The 20,601-nt window shown below is 38.7% G+C and overlaps 1 protein-coding gene across 10 annotated transcripts in view; it reads left to right on the top strand.

Annotated features, from left to right (window-relative positions):
• Window positions 1-20,601, top strand: part of TAFA4 (TAFA chemokine like family member 4) — a 93,489-nt gene that overhangs the window by 58,903 nt on the left and 13,985 nt on the right. For all 10 annotated transcript variants that reach the window (XM_080383097.1, XM_080383095.1, XM_080383099.1 and 7 more), the window contains one exon: window positions 18,573-18,728. In XM_080383097.1, the coding sequence (XP_080239223.1) occupies window positions 18,573-18,728 (156 nt within the window). The remainder of the gene's footprint in view (window positions 1-18,572; window positions 18,729-20,601) is intronic.

Here is a 20,601-nt window from a genome sequence, read left to right as displayed (position 1 = left end):
AATCCTATCTGCAAAGTCTAACTCTTATTAGCCATATTTATTATATGAACAATGTCACTCCTCATCCTGAAATGACAGGGAAACACCAATGGCAGTTTGCCTTATGCTTCTCTTTAATCTTGTTTCGTGTTCAGTGCTGAAGTTATAAAATATATTTAGCAGAAAGAATCCCATAAATAATTGCAAGCTGAGAATGGAATAATGATGGAGAATAACTGTTTAGTTAGATCATATAACTGCAACGCTATGGGTTTCCAGAAAGGGCTTACTCCAGGTTGCTTGCAGAGTTGCTGTTTTGAACCTCCTTGAAACCTGGAGGAAATCTAATTTGAGAAATTTTATGGATTTCTTTATGTAATAGTTCTAAGAAGCCTTGCCCCCAGTGACCTAATTATGTCACCTGCGTGCTGCATAACTTTGTACTCAAGCAAGACTGCCACAAGCCATGTGAGCTTTGTAGTGATTTTTTTTTTGTAAATTGGATTTCATCTTTTCTTTCCACCCTTCCCAGTAGAAGCTGCTGACTTCAACATTTTACCTGAGGTTGGAAGCTCCGCTGATTTTTTTTTTTTCCTTTTTTTTTTTTCAAAAAGGCCAAGGATGCAATGATAAAACTCATTTGTCTTTTTAATCTTTACCTTGTAATTAGAGCTAAGAGAGGCTGGAAAGAGATGCCAGGCAAGTAAGCTCTTTTCCTTTAAAAGCTCTCCGGGCACATAACTCAGTCTTGGGAGAGCTTTAAAAGTAAGCAGTAATGAAAATCCTGCAGAAAAGGAAAAATAAGCCAACAATATTAAGACTTAAGTGTGCTATTTTTATTCAGGACTGGGGGTAGAAAAGTCTCTGGTACCTCCTGGGTTCATTCTCAGATAAAACATTTGAATCACTAATTATTTTTAAATATGCTTTTTGTACAGATGAGCTTCTGTCTTTGTTTCTGCCCCACTGATGATTGAAGATGATGTTGATCTTACTTGGAGGTTTTGGAATCATTTTACCTCATCTTTTTTTTGAAAATCAAGTTGTTTTTACTGTGAGATCAGTAATTTTCCTGAAGTTCCGTTTTTCTAGAAGGCAAACCCCCCAAACACAACTTATTTAAATGCTGGAAATCAAATCACTGTGGAATTTAGGTACCTGGATCTCAGAAAGTATTTAAAAATGGCACACCTTTCACTCAGGCAGAGCACTGAGTTAGAAATAAAGCACAGTGGCGGTCATCCCTGTTTATAACAGCAAAGAAGGTGGTGGTGGTGGTGAGAGAATGAATGGCAAAGGGTTGAGGTGCCAGTGCTGGTCTCTTGAGAAGCCGAAGTAATGGTGTTTATTGTGCCTTTGGGTAGGATTCTGCAGTTCTAAGTCACTAGATCTCCAACAGTAGAGCACTGCAAAACTGCATTTGTGCATGGATCTGCTGATAGTATTGCTCTAGCACAGCAGATTCTTTATTTCTAGGAAACACATATGCAAAATTTCAATTATTTTTTCCCTTCTGAATGCATATAACACCATCAGTGCAGTGAACTCCAAAGCTTTCCTTTTGCCAACGCATCCTCTAGGAGTCCCATGACTTCTACTCAGTGGCTTTTTCCTTAGTCTTTAACAACCTTTGTTGTCTAAACACTAGTTTGTAGAATCAGAATGATGACTCTGAGAATTACTCTGAAATAGTCAGAGATGTTGCAGAGTGAAACAGTGTGTTTTGTTGGCACATCATGCTGCGCATGAGACTTACGGTTTTTCATTCCATGTATGAGAAGGAACATAAGTCTCATCTTGTGCTTGCATTCCTGAAGATAAATGAAAACGATTGTTTTGGAACAAGATTTCTTTTGATAAACAAAATACCCAGTTAAAAATGAAACTAGAGCCTTTTTTTTTTTTTTTTTTTTTTTCCCTATACAAGACTAGCTTTTCATCTTTTTAAGGCAGAGATGTTCAGGTGAATACATGGGCCTTAGATAGTATTGCTTAAAACTGGATTGTTTGTCCCCTTTCCCAGTGGGGCCATGAATGGTTACCTTTCCTTGAATTCTCTCTTTTTGACTGTGGAAGATTGCAAAAGTGGTTTTCTCCTCCTGTTGTTTGATAACTATCCTTTGGATTGTTTTAAAGTGGTTTGGGTTTTTTCATTGTTTTCAGTGGCTTAGTGAAGGCTGCTTTCTCCACTATCTTAGCTGGAGGACAAGGCTGAATGTCAAATTGACATGTCATCCATGGTCTGAACAGACAGAGAAGGACAAATAGCAGTTATGATTTGTGAGCTGAATAGTAAACAATGGGGGTTTTTGTGTTTGTAAAACTAAATTTTGGAAGCTAGCAATATCCCCCAACATCAAGGGTATTCTTGACTATGTGCCTAACTTAAATGTATGAATTTTTCCAGTGATATCAACCAAGTCAATGGGCCTGACTTTTATATTACCTGTGCCTTCACGCAGTCAGTGCCCTGGTATAAACGCTGTCATTTGGACGTTAGCAAGCAGCTGTAAACCTCTATACCTTATTGGTCCCTTGTAACTCTGTGCTATGATGCAGCTCAGCATGCAGATTTTTGAGTAAGGAGAGGCAATAGTTTTCAACATAAACAAGTCCTCTGGGTCACATTAACCTCCTTCAGTCTCTGTGTTAAATAATTAAAATAAACTAGGTAGTGTTTAACTATATGTATTTACAGGCTTACTGGAGGAGCTTATTAGTTCAATATCCTCACACAGTGTCTTAAACCTTTCTGAGCTCCAGGATCCCTTATTAAATATTTAGCGCATATTGCTGAAAAAGTCAAGATTTGCTTTATTTTTTAGAGGCGATTTCTCTTCTCAAAATTCTTTTAGCCTTTAAAATACTGGCCATCTGTAAATTGTACATTTCTCAAGTTGCCAATTCTTGCCACCAAGGGGTATTTGTCATTTGTGCTGATCTTAATAGTACCTCAAGAAGGTTGTGCAGTGCATCCTCACTGGATTCTATAGAACCACCTCAAATATCTTTTTAAACAATTCATCTGACAGCAGCTCCCTTGGATAGAAAGAGGATGTCAGCTGCTGACTGTGGTTTGGAGACATCAATATTTCTCCTCTTCTGTTTCTGAGACAGTCAAAATGGAATTAGTTAATTGACAAGTATTTTTGTGTTGTTGCTGTGGGATAGTAATTATTGGTGACAAGGGCTGCTGGTGGATATGCATTAATACAGTACAGCAAACCCTAAAATTTGAAAATACAAGGCAATACCCTGCACTATTACGACTAGTCATTTTGCCGTAATCTGACTTGTTACAGATTGAAACTGGTGGTCTTGCCAGGAGAGAGGAGACTTTGTACACAGCAGAGTTTTATAAGACTTGCTATATAGCTGAGCAAAGGCAGCTTAGTGGATTAAAATAGCATCAGTGATATCTCTTGTCTCTAGGGCAATAAGTTATGAGCAAAGACCTCCAGAAAGGATTTTGTTTCTGTGGAGTCTCTATTAGATGATACTGTACAGTAAACAAATAACAAATGGTTTCACTGAGTCCATTCTCATTTTGCCTAATTGCCTGTCTTGGTTCAGTACTAGTGAAGATAAGACGTAAGCCACGTTGTATTTACTTTTATGCCCAAGGCCTGATTGCTTACTAAAAGAGGCTAGGCTATGTATGTTCTTTCTGCCTGTAGCTGGAAACTGGTCACTCCTTGCTACAGGCTCCTCTTTTAAAGATTTTAATTCATCACTTTCTGTGTTCCGTGGTCTGAGGTGGCAGCTGGGAGAAAGAGTCCCTGTTCCGTTGCAGTAAAAGCATCAACTTCATAGTGTGAAGGTACCTGGCCAAGCCATTTACAGAATCCTGCAAACAAAGATGTTTTCCACTTCTAACAGTAAGCCTCCATATATTGTCTACGCACTTTGACAAAGGATAATGTGCTGGACTGGCAACATGTTGAATCTCTAATATAGGATCTATTCACGCCAGTAATTGCCATCCACCTCCGACCTGAAACTCGCCTGTTCTTTAAGCAGTGAATCATGATCAGTCACAGTGCTATTCTTGCTAATATTAGGAAGAACATGTGAGAAATTCTTTTAAAGAATGTAGTCCCAATTTTGGCAAGACATTTCATGCATAAATATGCCTGTTTTTTCACTGAAATATTTTCAGTCTAGATTAATAGACTTCCTCTGTTGGAATTTTTACTGAAATTTGATGTACATGTGCAAATTTCATTTAAAAAAATCAGTCTGGTTTAAACTGCCAGGAACATTAAAAGAAATAGAAATCTAGTCTTTCTTACCCAATTTCAGTGTTTATTTAATAACAATATATTACCAAAATTCCAGATAAAATGTCAATGATTTTAAATTAAAAAAAAAAAGGAAAAATGAGTTATGATTTTCAAGAGACTGCACCTTTTAATTTCAGAGTGCAAAATGCATTCCTGCAGGGGATAAATGATGCTGGTTCTTTTAGTCCATTGGAAATAGCTGTCAAGTTTGTTGCCAAACAACATGTCTGATTTCATGTCTAATATTTAGCAAAATTTAATGAGTACAAACTGAAAAATGGAATAGTTCTCAGTAGGAGGGTAGCAGAGTTCTTCTTTTGACACACCCCATTGTTCACTTGGTTCTAAAGCATGCCTACAGGTGGCCATTCAGCACTCTCAGTGCCTCACCTGTATTAAAGAATAAAAGTGAAGCCAGGGGCACCTTGGAAACGAACCCACCCCAGCTCACAGTCTGAATAGCTTTCAAGAGGAAGCAAAAAGGGCAGCCTTTGTAGCTAACAAGACGGTGTTGGTGGTCTGGGATTTTTACTATTGATATTTAAGGTACTTGAACCTAAAGCTCAGGAAGGAAGTGGAATTTACACTAAATACAGTGATTCATCCTTCAGGCTACTGACTGTTGCAGTCAGTTTGGAAGCCATACTTGAAAACTTCTCCAGTTTTTTCTGCTGGGAATCATCTGCTGGCTGGGATCATCAAAACACAGTGGCCTGAGTGGGCTCTATGGGGAGGCAGCAGGGAAGACCTTGTCAGAACTATCACACTTTTCTTTGAGTGTCCCATCCACAACTAATGCAGAATGCGTGGCTCAGGGACTCTGTTGTGGGTGTTATCTTGGAGTTGTCATGGTACTTGGGAGAACTGCATTTGCCTACATCATTGTGATGGTGGAATTGTTCAGCACTTATTGCTAGGATGTGTTAAACTAGTCCCTGAGGAAAAAGTGATGCATTTAGCTATCCCACATGGAACTGTAGGTGCTAGGAATGGACATATGTTTGGGTGCTTCCCTGTGTTATTAGTGAACTTACAGGCAAACTTCCTTCAGTAAAGGTAAGATACTTAAAGTGAAGTGTCAGATGGTTTTAAAGGTCATATCTGAAGGTCTAAGTCTCGCAATGCTGAGCCTTTTAAACCAACACTTTCTGTAATTTGGAGTTAGGGATACTTTCTACATGGCCAGATCAAATTCTGAATATGTTGACTGTCAGCTCATTGGTTTGGCTTGCTTTGTAGTTTCAAGTTGTGATTAAAGATAGATCATTATTTTTCAGCTTCTCAGAGCAGAGGTTGCTTCGAACTCAGTAGGGGAAAACCTGCTTTCTTGTAAAAGTGAAGTCTTTGGGGATTATGTTGTTGAAGACTGACACCTTCTCAGCTGAGGTCATTTCTAAACTGTACATATTTATGACAACTTCAGGTCCTCTGCCACCAATTTCAGAATGAATAAAAATATTCATCCTAGATGCATCCTTCCTTGTGTGAATTCACAGCAGAATGTATCTTTTGTTGTACTTTATTGTTTTAAACTCAATAAGTATTTTACACTCATTCTAGAAACTTTTAAATCTTTCTCCTTTTTCGCCTCTCCCTTAAGCTTGCCCAAAAGTAAAAGGAGAATTTGCCTTAACTTCTGTACTGCCATTGTTACATTCTGAGAAGCAATTTTTTGGAGACCTCAGTTAAAATTTCCTCTTACATGATATGCAATACATGAATAAAACGTACAGGACTTGGTTAGAAGTATTTAAACAGGAAGCTTGCAGGCAATAATATATAAAGTGACAGAAAGGTTTTGAAAAGCCATTTCTTCATCAGCATTTTCATGCTGAATAATGCCATGCCTTTGCCTAACAATACAATTTTATAATATTTTTAAAGCAAAACTCAGATTTTTATTAATGCAGAAATGCAGATATTGTTACTTTACAAAATTCAGACTATTTAATTATAGAAGTTATGGTATGCCAGTCCAGGTGTATGAATTATTTCCCTTAAATGTTCTGTTTGCCAAGGTAGAATTAAACTGGACTAGCCAGGACTGTCAATGTGCTGACAATTGAAGTCTCTTCATGGTAGTGGTAGTGCAGAAATAAATACATTAATTATATTGCTTAATCTCAAATGGTCGGGTTTGCGTGCTCCAAAGGTCTATAGTCGCTATAAAGAAAGTCTTGTAATTTCTTGTGCTTGAAAGTGGCACTTGAAAATAATTACAAGATGCAATCACATGAGAACAGGAAGCCTCAATGGATGAGTAATTAGATGCAGAGCCTTTCACCTCAAGGTCCTTGTTTCTAATCCAGATCTGCTTGGTAGTGTTTGGAAGTGCCATCAGACAGGTGGTTAGTGTGAAATTAGTTGGAGATCTCGGGTTTGTTCGTAAGTACATTTCCGCCTAAGAAAAATTGCTGTGGCTGTGATTTTCATTCTGGCTGTCTTCTTCCCTCTTATCTAGATAGGAGACAAAATTTCTGTTCTTTTCTTGTATTGAGCTGACTGGGTAAGATTAATGTGATTCTGGCCAGTTTCACTGATGTTGGGAACTACCTGCTGGACAACGATGATGCTGTCAGAAATGAGTCCTCTGGTGTGGGCGCCGGAGGGACGTCAGCAGAGGGAGCCGGTAGAGTAGTTCATGTTTAAAGGGGTGGCTAGTCGAAGAGTAGTGTAAGAGAGGCACTCCCAACTACGCAGAGTGTCCTAGGAAGCTCTGAAAATAAAAGGAGTTGAACGGGTGTGGGTGGAAAAGTCTTTTTCCATGGCCTATCCAGCCAGTGCACAAGTGTGTTGTATAGACTATGAAGGACTTCATAGCTTCAGTGGCACTAATGCATTTGTCACTGTCTCCTGCTGTTGTGATTCACTACAGGTTAAACTGACCTTTCCTTAGGTTCTCATGACCTCCAAGCAAGGGGTCTTGCAGAGGAATCTGCCTTTATGAGGCTGCTACTGCTCTGTAGAACAGCTATCATGAGCAATGCCTGTTGGTCCTTCCCACCCGGTCCCTGGTGAGACACTGAGCTAAAGCAAGTACCAGAAGGACACTATATATATATATATATAATCCATCAATGTTCATGGATTTTCAAAGTTACTTATTGTTCTGACAAATTACCTTTCAAGTGAGGTGATGCATGTTTTGAGATTTAGAAAATCCAACCATGCTAGCAGAAGCTGTTTCGTAATGAGTTACTCAATACAGTTTTTAAAGGTAAGAAAAATAAGCAGTGTAACTGCTGATTTTACTTTTTTTGAGATTATGATCAGAAGACATGTTTAAAAAATTTCCTTTGTAATGTGCACACTGCAAGAGGAAAAACCCAACCATCTTAGAGTACCATCTTTGTGGAAAGATGCTGGAATTAATGACATGCCAGGTACCAGGTCACCTTTAATCTTATTCAGAGGGGAGATGGTGGAGCATTGCTGTTAAAGTCAATGGCTCTTGGGGGAGTCTAACACCGTCGTGTAAGTTAATGGCATGCCCTCTCCTGCCACCCATGGCTGCTCCATTACCCTTGAAAGCAGCCGTCAAATTTGCACAGCTTTAACAGGAACATCTGCTTCTCTCCCCTGGTTGTTTCCTTCACATCTGCAGCGATTGTGACAGGGTATGTGCTCTTCTTCATTCACCCTCGTAGCTCTAACCTTTCCTGTGGCTCATTTTTTATGCTCTGCCTCCTTAATGACTATTCTAATTCATCTCTGTGTTTGCTGGTAGTCTCATTAGGGCCAAGGGAAAATTCACCAGGTGAGGAAGCCCGTTGTTTTCTGGTAAGAATAAAAGTTTGTCAAGTCTGACAAGCTAGCTGGGATACTTTAGAAAGACAATTTCACTACCTTGGTTCTGCAATTTACCCAGTGGTGGCAAGTGTTCCTGCTAAGAAGGGCAGTGCCCCTCTTCTGCAGTGAATGATGTCCCCTTTTCTGGCTGACCTGGGTCTTTTTTTGGCCAAGATCTAGAAAGATGTACAAGTGTCTTCCTGCTATTTAAACATCTCTTTTCCATTGATTGATTTCAAATAGATTTCCTTGCCAACATAAGACCTGGACATCTAACAACTCTTGGGAATTTGAGATTTCCCATTCAATTCTATCTCCTTGGAGCCTCCAATCCAAATACACCTTGGCACGTGCCCTGGGACTAAGCCAGTGACTGTCTTGCTACATACAGGTGTAGGAAAGTGCTGTTATTGCAGCTGCTACACCACAAAACAAATGCACCCAGTTACCAGGGAGCAAATTTCCACCTCGTGGTAGAACCCCCCCTTCGAAATACAATAATTTGCAGGAATCAAGTCGTCTCTAGTCTTCTGAGTGATGACAGTGAAGCCTGAATATGGGCTAAGGATAAAACTGTTGAACCTTCTTCCAGAGTTGTAGTCTCTGTCAAAGCTAAGATATGGTGTGGAGGAAGGCTTTTGATGTTACTCTTCAGTTTGTTCCTGTTGTACAAGTTACAGCATAGAGCAGCATTTTAAAGTTATATTTTAAATTTTTACCTCAAGCTGAATGGCTTTATTATAATGGAAAATCTACCCAATCTTTGTCAAGGACTGTCCATTTTAATAAGAATGGGAGAAGAGTTGGGTTCTTGGGTGGTTGGAAGGGGATCTATGGAACTCTAAAAGGATGTCTTAACCTTCAGTTTGTTTCTGAGAAGGGTCTGTTAACACTCCGTTTTTACTGATTCATATAGCTTTGTCATAGAAACTCACATTTTAAGCCTGGGTGAAATATCTTTATTGTTGTTAGTTGCCAAATGAAAAATGCCAAATTTGGGTAAAACAAGCAGCATATTGACTGCAAAAAGGCCTTTTGCTACATAAGATCATAGGCTTAAAAATATGAATAGCATGGAGGAAGTAAGGTGAAAGATCAGCATAGAATGTGTGTTGTGGCAGCACCCATTTGTGCATGCACCTAGTTCAGATTTCTAGATTTGGCTTTCTGAACTGTACCTCTGAGATTACCTTGGGTTACAGCCTGCAACTGAAATGTCAAAATTTTAGGTTTGCACTTTTATTTTTATGTAAGAATATTTAAAAGTGAAAGTTGAAAGGCTCAAGTCATCTGCAGAACCTTGAAAAGAAAAAAAGTATTAATGTTGAAGCCTTGAAAAAGAATCATAAGTATGAAATAGGAAATGTACAGGCTCTCACAATTTCTGAATTCTGACCTTTTTAATTATTACTTGGTTGTTAGCATTGTAAGTCAGGGTAATGATTTATAATATGGGCCTATGGGAAATTGTTACCAGGTTCTGATTCTCATTTTATTTGATCATGATTATATTTTTTTATTGTCTTTTGTACTGTTACAGTGTAGCATAAAATATTGGGCACTCTTCCGCGTTAGTTTTTTCCATATAAGAAAAAAGAACATAATTCAATAATACTGACTAAAAAAAAGTCTGTTGGCATTCTGGAAAGCTCACTTATGCTTTGCATTTATGGATATAATAGTTAAAATAGCTTAAGTTCAATTAGCTGTTCAGCCAGGTTGGATACAGTCTTCGCATGCTGAAACCATTTACAAGTCCTCATACCACTCAGGATTAAAAATGCATTTGTGCAATTTAGTTTTATGACCTCTTATTGCTTAACTAGCAGCTGGATCTTATACTTGGACTGCTGCAATGCTTTTCTCATCCATTCCATCGGAATAAACCCAAAGTAACCATTACAGCTATGTAAAACCTGATATAAAATGATGCAAACTCTGAAAATAATTAATCAGTGGTGATCAAGACATAGGGGCTTTTCCAGGGATTAAAGACCAGCTGAGGAGCTGATGGCCTGGTGCCCAGTGCATTAACTGATCTGATTGCTTGTAACGTTCCTCGAAATTCCATTTGCCTGATTTGCCTATCGCATGAAAATTTCATCTCACTTCAGCAATGAAATGTATCATTCAAATTCACAGTCTTATCCACTGCTCCTGTTTTTTGCAAAAGATGATTCTTCTAGTGCAACAAATACTGTTTTAGGATTTTAATACACACAGAGCAATTAATGGAAAGGAGATTCACTGCCAAAGTCAGTCGTCTAAATTAAGACAGTCAAACAGGACAACCAGAAAAGCTTTCATAAACCATACCATTTAATGATAACAGTTATATCTGGATCTTTCTTGAGTGGATTCTCAAATGAGGGTTAACTAATGATTAATTATTCATTTGCCTACCTCTAACTGCCAAATTCAGGCACAGTGCTATTACTTTACAGTCCCATAGAAGTAATTTCATTTAAGGAGGGAAACACACCTTTGCATGTAAAAAACATAAAACAGAAAAGTGGAAGTTCTTTGTACCTTGTAAATTTTGAGTACTGAAACAGAACAGAGTACAAGTTTCCTTGGTTGCCCTCTGTTTTACCCATGATACTTGGGCATGAGAATAAAGATTCAATTTTCACTTGAAATGAAGAAAATGCTTCTTTCACAAACATCTACTTTATTTTCTGGCAACTGCTGTTTACTTAATCTGCAGAGTCTAATGACTTAGATGACAATTGCTGTTTTGTATTCTCTAAACAACTATCATTCTTGTCTGATGAATGACCTTGAACGGAGTTAAAAATACTTCTGGCATTTAGTGGATTACAAATATTTGTTTTACACAGCTAAACCCAAAATAGTCATTTGATATTTCAGGTAATGGAGGAATGCTCAGAAGGGCACAAGGCCTAATCCTCAACATTTATTTTGTTGCATATATGAGACAGACTTCAGAGTTTTTCTTTCATTTTTCTTTCTTAAAATTTATGATAATATTAAAGGAACTTCTGGCGTGCCATAGATGTGCAGTATGAAGTTGTACAAGGGCAGCGCTGAGTCTGGGCGTGCTGAGCAGCTGCCAATGGAAGCAGGCTGTGGGGGCCAGCAAGCTCACCTGCGCCCCGGTGCCTGAGGGCTGCATCAGTGATGGTTTGGTCAGGATGGCTTCTGCCATCGATGAAGAGCTAGTTAGGGATGTAGATGTGATAGTCCTCCTCCCCGGTTTGTGGTCTCAGGTATGCTCCTTTTTCTTTCTGATGGCAAGAGCAACGCTGTTATTAGATGCCATCAGCCCTCAATATTGGGGCAGAAAATTAAAATTTTGCTTAAAAAACGGTGGATAACTGTGAGTCTGGCCTATGCAGATATATGTGTACCTGCTTTCTTCAGGCTAGCAGAAATCTCTCCAGGGAACTACTTTCATTCTTTTTTCCCTTTCTCTCATGGTAAACTTGTGAAGGAAGGAACAAATGAGAGGAAAAGTGTGGTCCGCATGTAATAGTGAGAGTGAATGTTAATGGGTCATGTGGGAAATACTTCTGTATTACAGAGCACAATGTTGTGATGGAAAACCAAATCTTTTCCTTGTATTTTCTTCTCTGCCTCACCTAAAATAGCCACACAATAGAAAGTTTTCCATAGGAAATGATTAGCACTATTTTACTCCATGGTACTTCATGAAGTTTTATGCTTTTAGATTTCATTTGTACAGGTGATATGTGTACTTGAACCAGGATGAATATTTCTACCTGGCTGAAAGGCAGTCCTTATTGATTAACTTCAATGTAGCACCCCAGCAGGTAGACAGGCTTATGTTTTAATTTGTTTTTGCTTCCAGGTCACTCTTCATCCACCTTTCTTTTCATTTGCAGCAACCATTCCCCCCTTCCTCCCTCATTTACAGCACCTACATTGGTCTCAGCTGTTTTGATTTATTGACCACTCAGATTTAATGCTTCATTCCTTGGAGAAGTCTCAGTGCTTGTGTCTGATCTAAGGTCACCTATGCTACTTATTCCAGGGGACTTTAATCTCCATATGGATGTGACCTCTGACACTTGCCAAAGAATTCACTGTTACTTGATTCTGTCCAGCTGTGTCAGCATGTTCCTTCACCTGCACTGAAAGGTTATGCTTTTGATTTCATTAACTTTTTGGGTCTCATTATCAAGGTTTGAGGTCACTCACCTTTTTTCCAAATACACATCTAGATCTATTGTACCCCTAGGGTTCCTCTCAAATTGGTTGCTCATTTTGAGAGTTGCTGTTTTCTTTGAGTGTCGCTTCTTGCCCAAAACAAGTTAAAGTGGTTCAGTGCTGGTTCTCTGGTTATCCAGTAAAAATGCTGATTATGATTTTGCACATGCCATACTACTGGCTTCCACGACTGATGAAGAACAAATGTCTTGGGTGGAACAAAGGCTGTAACTTTATGGGCTGTTAGAAACTCTTTGGTTAGAAACCTGTAGATTGTGGAAGCAGCAATCTCAAATCCTTTATCTGGGAGATACTGTATCTTTGCTTGCTTGTTTTGTTACAGGTGTTAGCTCTAGTAATCAAAACACTGCTATGTATTTGAGGAACATGAGATTAATGGATAGCAAATAGGATTCCTTGCTCCCTTTTTTTTTCTCTTCCCTTTGGTGTGTGTGCTACATCATACTTTGCTTATTATCATGGTCAAGTGATTATGGAAAGATATTTCGTGTCTATTTATCTGGAGAGCAGTTGAACTGGTTGAACTGGTCTTTTGTGGCGGTTCTAGACCCTCTGAACAGTCCAGTCCCTAACTGCTAACAAGTAAAAAGGTAAAACTTTAAAAGTGAGACTGGACTGAATTGTATGTGCAGAGACAATTTATGACTTTTTTTTTCATATATATATATATATATATATAAAATATTGTATATCCGTGAGGAAGAAGAGCATCTAAGTCAGGACCTTGTGACATGAATGTGACATTATTATGAAAAAATCTAGTGGGTGATGGAATGGTAGTAGAGAAAAGCTCTGCTGAAGAGCCTAGAAGCCTAGAAGATGGTGTGTAAATTTTGCCTTTCAAGTGACTTTTAGCTTCTTTTGAGAAGAGCTGTCATCTTTCAAAACATCTCACCTTTCCTCCCCCAAAACATCCCATGAACTGGAGAGGTTCTCATAAATACGTATGGTAAAAAAATTGTGAAAAATAACATGTTATTTCCTTTAATACATGTGGTTTTTCTCTAAGAATATTTGCCTCTTGGTGTGTACTTCTGTGTGTTCATATATTTGTAAGCAAAAGCCAGCATTAAATGAAGGTGCAACATCAAGCTTTTTAGAGTGCTTTCCTCTTCCAGAAAACATCAGGGCTGACTTGTAAACTCACTTGTTTCTCTGACTGTTGTCTGCAATATTAGGTTCCATAGCCATTCATCTTCCTATTGACAGACATCCTCTTTGCCTTTTAAATAAATGATGCAGTTGATGTCATCCAGACCAAGCTTGCTGGTTTTGAGGCTTACTGAAGAATGTGCTGAGCTATGGTCATATTGTCCTACTGTCTAGATGTGCTGTTCTCCACAGTGCTAGTTGCTTTCTTTATTAAAGAGGGCAGCTTATGAAACAGAGATAAAAACTCCCTTTAAATGTGTCTTTTCCATATGTTTCTTGGTTAAGAAATTAGAAAAAGAGGAGATTATTCAGGATTTCAGATAAAGGCATGCTGCCTGCACGTATATTGCATTGAAAGAACACTCCTTGTGAGTGATTAGAATTAGTCACAGAGATGAAATGGATGTGGACAGAATTGGCTAGCAACCTTCTGAAAGCCTTCCTCTTTCTTTGATATTTTCCTTGTAGTTTTGAAGTACATCACTGTGATGTTTGATATTTTATTAACAATAATTGTATTTTCCTCTTTTCATTTGAGGATTTCAAAGAGTTTTAGAAGCATTAATTGCATATCTGCCCCCTGACTTCTATGAAGAAAGTGAAAATAAGGTCTTGTCAAATATGTTAGTTGAAAAAAATGTATTAAATTGAAAATAAACAGTTCAGTGGTGATTATTAAGTCAACTCTACTCACAACACTTGTGCTGGCTTGTAATGTGCAAGCCTAGTAACTTCCTAGCTTGTACTTTCTTGTTCTTCAGAGATGATGACTGCCTTCTCTGCAAACTGTGAAGCTCTACACAGGACCATATTCTGGGCTGGAAAGTCCACAGCTAACAAAGAAACGGTCACAGAGCCTTTGTTTGGCTAGTCCTTGAGATCGTTAAGATGCATCCTGGGCTTGGGCACCTGAGGGCTATTATTATCTGTAGGTATTTCATTATGGAAGGCAGCAAAATTCACAGCATGGAGTATCCTGGAGGTTGCTTCTGTTAGCGAGCCCTGTCCCATTATGTCTGTGCTCTGTATGGAGAGATAAGGAAAGTGTCCTTAGTGAACTTGAATAGCGTCGGTATTTCTAGGGAAGCTAAGCTGTAAAGGATTTGTGGTATGGAGAGTAACACATACGCCAGGCTCCTGATCAGAGGTAACCCAGAGGCCCCTAGTTTTCAACATTCATCCTCTGTCCTCCACAGTGCCTGGCTGGCAGACATTCCCTCTTCGGCATGCGGAAGGTGTTCTATGACAGGAACATTTCTTTGGTATTGTTGCTGATAAAATGTATCTCTCCTTGGAGAGTTTTCTTGTTTAAATGTGAAGATGTAACTGAATTTCAACTGCAAATATTGACAGCCCTTAAACTGCAGATCTGTATAGGTTTACGGGTGAAGAGCTATAAATTTATGGGCTTTTTCTAAGTGAGCCCAAAGGGGCTTGTCTCTCCACAGCCTGCTTTCTCCCTCTCTCTCAGTGCAGTTCTCCCTGAAATGGCTTTCCTGATGTGTCCGGTGTAGAATTCGCTTACTGTGATCTTCACACCTTAAAAATCGTTCAGTCCCAGCTTCTTTAATGCCTTGGCTTCCTGAGAATCCATTGATTATAAAATATTTTAAGGCTGTTCTTGGGTTTTTCTGTCATCATGCTCTCAGCTGTACCTTAAATGTACTTCAAACCCAAGATGAGGGTTTATCTAGTGCACGATGGAGGTTAAAATGTGCAGGAGAATAGTTTTATATTCTTCCTTTTTTGCTGCCTTTGGGCACCTGAATGCAGAATCAACAGGTTTCAGTAGATCTAGGCAGAGAATAGACTGAGTTGATGGTTAGTTGTCAAGACACTGATAGTTTTCTTAAATCTGAAAGCCACTCTGCAAACTGAGTGCTTGTCCTCTAGATTGCTAACACTGACAGAAATGGGACAGAAAGCCAGTACGTTAACACTTAGCATTTGTTCAGCACCTGTTCACAGATGCATCTGAATATTAAGGAGAAATGCATATGGTGCTCAACAGAATAAAAAGTTTTAAGATGCATGTGAACAAGCAGGAGGAAATATAGATGTGAACATGTAGGAGGGGAAAGACTATTACAAGGCAATCCAATTAATGCAAATGATGCATGCAGATGTCTTTGGCTTTTTAGTACCTTTCACTGTTATACTCCATAAGAGCTACGCACTAGGGACAAGAGAGCGCTGTCTTCCTTTGTGTGGCAGCAGTACTTTCAAACCTTAGCATCCTACCCTTGCCAGCAGATGAGCAGGGGACACCTCTTACGTGCTTGTTTAGCTATGAAGCATGAATAAGTGTACAGTAAAACAGCTACTAAACCAAAAGATGCATTCATGAGGTAACTTAATTTTGCCTTCTGCAAACACCTGTGTGCCTGTTGACTCCTGGCACTTCAGGGGAGCACTGTCACTGCTTTAAAATTCAAACAAGATAATTGAAAGCGAGCCCTGGGTTTCTTGGGCTGTGTGCTCAGGGCCAACTGGTTTGATTTATTTTGGTATTGACTTAACAGGACTGTTCACCTAAAGGAAGCAGGATTTGAGCTTGAAAGCAGACATTCTTTCAGCTATATATTGATCGTTAGAGCTGGATCAAGTCCATCCTTATGATGTACCTTCTAAAAAAATGGCTTCTACTATTATCTTGGCATCTGATGTCTGGTGAATAATGACTTTAATTAAAAAGAAGACCTGGCTGCTTGGTCTTTCAGATGAGAAACATGGCAAACTCAAGTATGTGGCATAAGCAGTTCCAAATTTTCCCTTTTTCTCTTCTCCCTTATAAAACTTCCTTCTCATGAGACAGTCCAGACTGTGACCTTGCTCTTCTGAAGTCAATAGAAATTTTTTCATTGACTCCAGTGAGTGCGGGATCACCACTGTAAGCACGATAGGAACCAATGGGATTTTCCCTTGTTTACTCCAAAGAGTTTTGACTCAGGCTGTAAGTCTAATACATAAATAAATACACTCTCTTAAATCAGCAACTTCATTTTACGTAATCTTTTCTGTCAGAACCCCTGGCCACCTGCTTATTATCTCCAAATATTGTTGTGTGAGGTGTTTTGTAGAACAATATTTTGGAATGAAGTGTCATTGCCAATTGGATTTCCCTGTTTGTATACTTATTTTCCATATTGACTTGCATAGAAGCTTCTGTCCTACAAGCTGGTAGCTGTTTTCATTTTTTCCCCATCTTTATTATGGTATGTATATTAGGTACTTGCATGAAAATTCAGTCTGCCAATAAACTTGTTACAAGAGCTATGTAAGGTACTTTTATGCTGTCTTCAACATTTTTTCAACTTGCTGTAAAATACCTTATGCATTTTTCTGCTGTAGCATATTTTGCTTAAAAGTACAGTGTACTCTTTTCCTCAGAAAAAAGTATCTGTGTGTGTGTATATATATATTTATTTAACATGTTTTAAATTTGCTTTTCAGGATTGCATGTATGAAGTTTCTTGCCCATTGAGGTTGCTGTGAATACAAATTTGGCAACAAGTCATGCAGTCCTTTAGCTGTGCTTGAAATACTTGTGAAACCAAAGCACGTGTATTGGAACATTGCCAAGACAACCTTTTAAAAAGTTTTATATATATTTGAATACTCCCCTTTCTTGGGGAAACCCCCTTAGAAGCCTAAATCACATTTCTAACTTTTGCGAAGGTTAAGATTTCCCACTTAATCAACGCATAAAAGTTTCTACCCCAAAAGTACGGTGATCTTTATCGCTCAGTAAGATGTCATCCATAAGGATGTAAGCCTAGTCACAACTGCAGCAGGCCAAGGTGTTCTCTGTCTCAAAATCCTGTGTCTGGTATTCATTAGCAAGAGATACTGTAAACAACCAACCAACCAAACAAAAAAAACCCAAACCCAAAACAGGGCAAGCATGGAGTGAGTAGGAAACAGGTTGATCCTCCAGGCTTGCCAGTTGGAGGATTGCCTGTTTCTTTTACCTTCCTTTCTTTAGTCTGCTGTGCCTTTGATAATGCCCACACCTACACCAATATCTGCACTGTTGTTTCTTGTTGAATAAGGAGCCCGTACTGCTTTGATGGTGAATATTTTTATTATTCTCATCATTGTCTCTCTGCCTAGCTCGCTTATTAAAAAACTCACCCTGTTCTGTAGTGCTGTTAATTTACAAGGTGCTTTACAAACATAGATAAGAGCCATCCAAGGCTCTACTCTAAATAAGACGAGACAAATGCAAGATTAAGCACTTGAAGGCTGTTCAGGAAAGTGAGGACATGGAAATGACTTATGCAAAGAGGAGAGAGGTTTTGTGAAGTGGGGTTTCTGAGAAAGGGGTTTGGGCAGGGTGGAGAGTAAGTATGGCAGTGGAGGAAAATGGTCGGGCGCAAGGAGCAGCGGAGCTAAGATGTGAAGGCAGGAGTAAGGAGAGGAGGTGGAAAAATTAATTCGGAGAATTAGGGAACAGTGAATTGTGAGGAAAGGCACTTGAGAGGAAAGCAATAGGATAGAGTATCCCAGTTTTCTTCAAAATGGTCTGGGAGAAAACTTGAGAAATCCATATAGTTTGGGGATTATTTTTTTTTCTTGGTTTGTTGTTGTGTTGTGTTTTTTTTTTTTTTTTTTGACAAAACTTGACTGTGGCAGCTTGTCAGCCTACCTTGTTCTTAGCTTACCTCCAATAATAGGCATAGCAAGCAGTGCTTACCTGTTGTCATGTTAGAAAGTTTCCTTACTGTTTAAGATGTGTTCCTTGTGTTAAATATTATCCTGCCCATTGTATCCATTTATGAAATGATATAATGAAATATAAATCCTAATGCAAGACAGGAAGCCAAATGAAGGAGGACTGTGCTTTCTCTCTGCATGTTGTCTTGTCTAGTCTATCTGATTGACTACTCCAGTCTCCTTTTCTCCATATGGATTTGTAAGGGCCAGAGAAGAAAGACTGAAAAATTGACTTCTTATGATGAACTAATCTTTATTAGTAAGAAAAGGATAAACTTGGGGAATAAGCCAGATCCTACAAGATGCTTTGCCCCTTTGTCTTCCTGGGATTTAAACTGGCATTTGAGAGATTCAGTATCTTGTAGGACTGTATGAACTAGCTTTTTCTTTATGCACTGATGTTTTGTTTTGCTCTCCATCACCTATCTCTGCAATTATTAGGCCAGCACCAAGTCAAGCAAGGGACATGTGAAGTTGTGGCAGTGCATCGTTGCTGCAATAAGAACCGGATTGAAGAACGATCACAAACAGTCAAGTGTTCTTGCTTCCCAGGACAGGTGGCTGGTACGACAAAGGCTCAGCCCTCGTGCGTGGAAGGTAAGCAGCCTCCCGCTCACTCATGGTTCATTAAGGTTGTTTGAGAAGTTTAGTCTCCTTGATTGTTTGACTTCCCACTGCCTCAAAAGCATAATCCTTCCTTTTGTTAATTTTGGAAACATCTCTGTACGTTGATGATAATGAGTCTGTGCATAAATCTGGGTGTAATTAATCCTCTTAATATATGTACTTGTCCATTTCATGTCTGTGCCAATAAAACTTCTTAATTTTTTTCACACAAGAATTCTCCTTTATTACTAGTCTGAAAACAGCATAAGCCAAGAAATTCAAGCTTATGACACTAACTCTTCCAGCTGTTTTTAGACTTAGTAACTTGGCTAAAAATTCCCTGGATAATAAATGCAGCCCTAAAACTGGGTATGCAGATAGTACTGGAACATCTGATTTTGAAAGCTGTTCTCCAGATGACTGTTTCACCATATTATGTTCCTAATGGGCCCTTATGCTGGACACCTGCGTTACAATGATGCCCCATGTCTGTTCAGTTTTGTGTATTGTAACCACAAATAGGTTGGAGTTTAGAGAAAAGAGCAAGCATGCTGCTGTACAGGACCCAGTGTCTGAGCTAGGACACTTACCTGATGAAGGAAAAATGTGGTACAGTTGCTTTATTCAATCACCTTCCTGGGCAGACGTTGAAATCCTTGCAGAGCTCAATATTGCCATCCTTATGCTTTTAGCATTGTAACTCACTTGAAATTAAATTCATTATATATACTAAAGCTAAAATCTTACCTTGATTGTAATGTTGATCAGGTATTCTGAGGCTTATAAAACTCTCCTTCCTGAGGCTTGCTCTGTACCTCACCCCCGCCGTTTTCCTCTCTGGCTTACCAGCAGTTCAGAAACTATGGGTTACCCTTCTTCCTTTTCCACCAGCAGGGTCTATTCCCCGGAGAGGCTGCTGCTGCTCTTAACTTAGTAATCAGCTACTCCAAGACAGACTTTCTTTGTTTTTATTTTAGAAAAAGTCTAAAAGTTACCAGATCCCCCATTTCATTGGTTCATAAGCAAGACTCTTTTGTCTTCATTCTTTTTCACACAAAATTGCAACCATTTCAAATTAAATATAAAACAGAAGATTCAAAATCCAATTTTTAATGTATCATTGGGAGATCCTTAGTTCTAAACAGAAAACTCTAAATACATGTGATATCTGATTTTTTAAAATCTATTATCTGTTTTGAGAACCTCTTATTTAAGAAAGTAGATGTTGGGGTTTTTTTTAAGATGCTTAGTCTTTTCATGCCTTGTAATTCAGGAACATAATCAACTTTAACTGTGCAATTTGTTAAGTAGTTTTCTTGTCACATCAGAAGTACCTCCTGTATTTTTAGGTGACACATCAAACAGCAGAAATACTTTTACGTACAGCAGATAATAAAAGTCAGGCATTGTTTAAAACTCACTTAAGGATTGCAAAGGTGACACTGTTGTTCTATGATAGAAAGATTTAAATGTACAATACCACAGAAGCTTAATTCAGTCAATGCAAATTGTTGCTGACAGAATTTAGTGACTGTTTTTTCTTCAAGTATAGTTAAAATTAAATATGACAAAACATTATGAATGTAAGAATTTGGTTTCTACAGTGGAAGCCTTTGATTCCCCCTCACCCCTTAGGGCAATGTTTTAGCATGCTTCGCTTATTTTTGCAAGCATTGGGGACCAGTCAGTTGCCATAGCACAGAAACTGTAACTGTCTTTCCTTAGCCTCTGGATTAGATGTTTTCTCCCACTCTATACATACCTTTTGGTAGGCTTCTATGCTGTGGAAACCAGAAACAGTTTGTGTCTTGAATTTGCATATTTCAGTCTGATACAGACATTTTCTTTTCCAACACTACCTTAC

Source organism: Falco punctatus, assembly GCF_963210335.1.
Source record: "Falco punctatus genome assembly, chromosome: 4".
Taxonomy (NCBI): Eukaryota; Metazoa; Chordata; class Aves; order Falconiformes; family Falconidae; genus Falco; species Falco punctatus.
The sequence above is the reverse complement of the archived record's forward strand: the minus strand, read 5'-3'. Positions and strand labels throughout refer to the sequence as shown.